The sequence below is a fragment of the Meles meles genome, chromosome 18 (genome assembly GCF_922984935.1).
Source record: "Meles meles chromosome 18, mMelMel3.1 paternal haplotype, whole genome shotgun sequence".
Classification (NCBI taxonomy): Eukaryota; Metazoa; Chordata; class Mammalia; order Carnivora; family Mustelidae; genus Meles; species Meles meles.
Window position 1 is genome coordinate 30803732 of NC_060083.1, and position 2690 is coordinate 30806421.

Consider the following 2690-nt stretch of genomic DNA (forward strand, 5'->3'; position numbering starts at 1 on the left):
GGGCGTTTTGTGTTTTCTTTTTTCTTTTTTTTTCAGTTTTATACCTTTATTTGACGATCAGCAATTAGTTTTCATCCACATTAACTGTCTGTAGATTTTTGAAAGTGGTGACAGGTACATAGGTGACCAGTCAGAGCTTGTTTGGGGAATCTTCATCCTCGTTACGTTTTCTGGACAACCGCACACGGATGCGGTATGGAACGTTCCTTATTCCTTTGGCCCACACAGCTTTGTTGAGCCTTGTGTCAATGCGCACATCTGGAGTTCCCATCTCCTTCACGGCAAATTTCCGGATCTCTTTGAGTGCCCGAGGGGCACGCTTCTTGCAACCCACCCCATGGATGCGCTTGTGAGTGTTGATGGTGTATTCTCTGGTCACTACCTCGTTGATGGCAGAACGGCCCTGCTTCTTCTCGCCACCCTTCCTCGCGGGAGCCATTCTGCCGGGCCCGGGTTGGAAAGGAAGAGCGCGAGGTACTGTGGGAGAGGGAAAGAAGCGTCCCAAGTACAGCTTCCGGCTCGCGTGGAGGCCCGTTTTGTGTTTTCTTATAAAAAGTTAATCTTCCACCAGCTAGAAGTGAAAGAGCAGCTGCAGGGACAGGTATTTTATGATGTGTGGCTGTGTGCCAGAACAGTCCTGTTTAGCCATTAGGATGTGAAACAACACAGTTTTATAGCATGTTTTAGGCTTTGTTTTCATTGGGGCTTTCTTACTAAGTGCCAGACACCATGCGAAAACTTAGGCATGCACTATCTCATTCAATCTTTACAATTGTGGGGCACCTGGGTGGCTCAGTGGGTTAAAGCCTCTGCCTTCCGCTCAGGTCATGATCCCAGGGTCCTGGGATCGAGCCCCCGCATCGAGCTCTCTGCTCAGCAGGGAGCCTGCTTCCTCGTCTCTGCCTGCCTCTCTGCCTGCCTCTCTGCCTACTTGTGATCTCTCTCTCTGTCAAATAAATAAATTCTTTTAAAATTTTTTTTTAAATTAAAAAAAAAATCTTTATGATTGCCCTTTCACACCAGGCTCATATGAACTGATTAGAAAACTGAAGTTTAGAGAGATTAAGGAATTGCCCCTGGAATTCACCATAAGAAAGAACATCTAGCTAGTGGAAGGGAGATTGATCAGGAATTTGACTCAAGCTGCTCTCTGCGGCTTCCCCCATGACGTTGTATCCCACCAGAATCACTCTCCAAAGAGCTCAGTGACAAGCTTAAAAAGATCCAGCTACAATCTTCTGATCAGTCCCAGTGCCTCGCCTGTGTTTTATACACAGAAACCAAATGGAATTAAAAGGTGCTGACAGATCTCGTTAACAACAGATGACAATGTAACAGACCAAAAAAAGGCAGAGTCGACTTTTTAGTCACACCGTGGAAAAGAACTGACGTCCCATCATTCATCAGAGTCTTCTAGTTCCTGTAATAAAGCAGAACTCGCGAAATCGGATCCCAAGGGGATGTGTTTTTCTCGAACTGAAAGTACAAATGAGTCCAATGTCATTGCCGTCTGAGACGAGTGGTTAGGTGGGCACAGTTACCTGCGGGAACAGCCGCCTCCTGGGCAGTTCCCTTGCCGTCGCCTGCTGCCCGCCTGGGCTTCCCACTGTGTCCCCAGCTGCCGACACGCTTCCTGGCACGTAGGAGACTCGGGATAAATTGAAGGTCAATGCACTGCTCTGAGCAAGTCTCAGGGTACTGGGATTGGGAAAGAGAACACCCACGGAGCATCAGTACTATGCTAAATGCTCGGGGTACAAAGGTGGATTCAGTAGAGCTACAAAATTAGCAGGGCCCAGGGAGAAATGGAAATGAGGGCCGCCTGCACCTCGTTCAGAAATTAAGCATTTCAAGACAGTGACAGCAGAGCCTTAAGCCAAACCTGGGGCTCTTCTGAGTATGGGGTCTTGTGTGACTGTGTAGGTTGCAAGCCCAGGAAAGTGACCCTCCGTGAATTAGAAAGTTCTATTATCAAAGGGTTCTCAGCTCAGTGGGCAAGAAAGAAGGCATATACGATGATGATTTGGGGTGATAAACAGTACGCGTTGGGGAGGGGGTGGGAGGATTATGAGAGCAAAGACTCATTTAGACCTCACACAGGGTTTATAATCTCCTTTGTTTAACCTAAAATACTCTTACTGTATTACCTATTTAATGGCTTTATGGAGGTATAATTCACATACCATGCAAGTTGATTCACCCATTTAAAGTATACCACTCGGGGCACCTGGGTGGCTCAATGAGTTAAAGCCTCTGCCTTCGACTCAGGTCATGATCCCAGGGTCCTGGGATCGAGCCCTGCATCGGGCTCTCCGCTCAGCGGGGAGCCTTCTTCCTCCTCTCTCTCTGCCTGCCTCTCTGCCTACTTGAGATCTCTATCAAATAAATAAAATCTTAAAAAAAAAAAAAAAGTATACCACTCAAATGGGGCCCCGGGTGACTCAGTCAGTTAAACATCTGCCTTGGGCTCGGTTCATGATCCCAGAGTCCTGGGATCAATTCTGACATCGGGCTCCCTGCTCAACAGGGAGACTGCTTCTCTCTTTCCCTCTGTCCCTCACCCGACTCATGGTCTCTCTTCCCCTACCCCTGCCCTGCTCCTGATCTCTCTCTCAAATAAATAAATATAATCTTGAAGTGTACCATTCCATAGTTTTTAGTATACTGAGAGAGATGTGTAACCATTACCA

The 2690-nt window shown here is 47.4% G+C and overlaps 1 protein-coding gene across 1 annotated transcript; it reads right to left on the reverse strand.

The window, feature by feature from the left end:
* LOC123929848 (60S ribosomal protein L31-like) lies at positions 1-481 on the reverse strand. The gene has a single exon (XM_045985940.1). It carries the CDS (start codon positions 437-439, stop codon positions 131-133), a length of 309 nt encoding a protein of 102 aa, XP_045841896.1. The 5' UTR covers positions 440-481; the 3' UTR covers positions 1-130.
* Positions 482-2690: the final 2209 nt, after the last annotated feature.

What these genes read in the sequence shown, in the direction of transcription:
- LOC123929848 (XM_045985940.1), bottom strand. Translation starts at nt 439, where the DNA reads ATGGCTCCCGCGAGGAAGGGTGGCGAGAAGAAGCAGGGCCGTTCTGCC.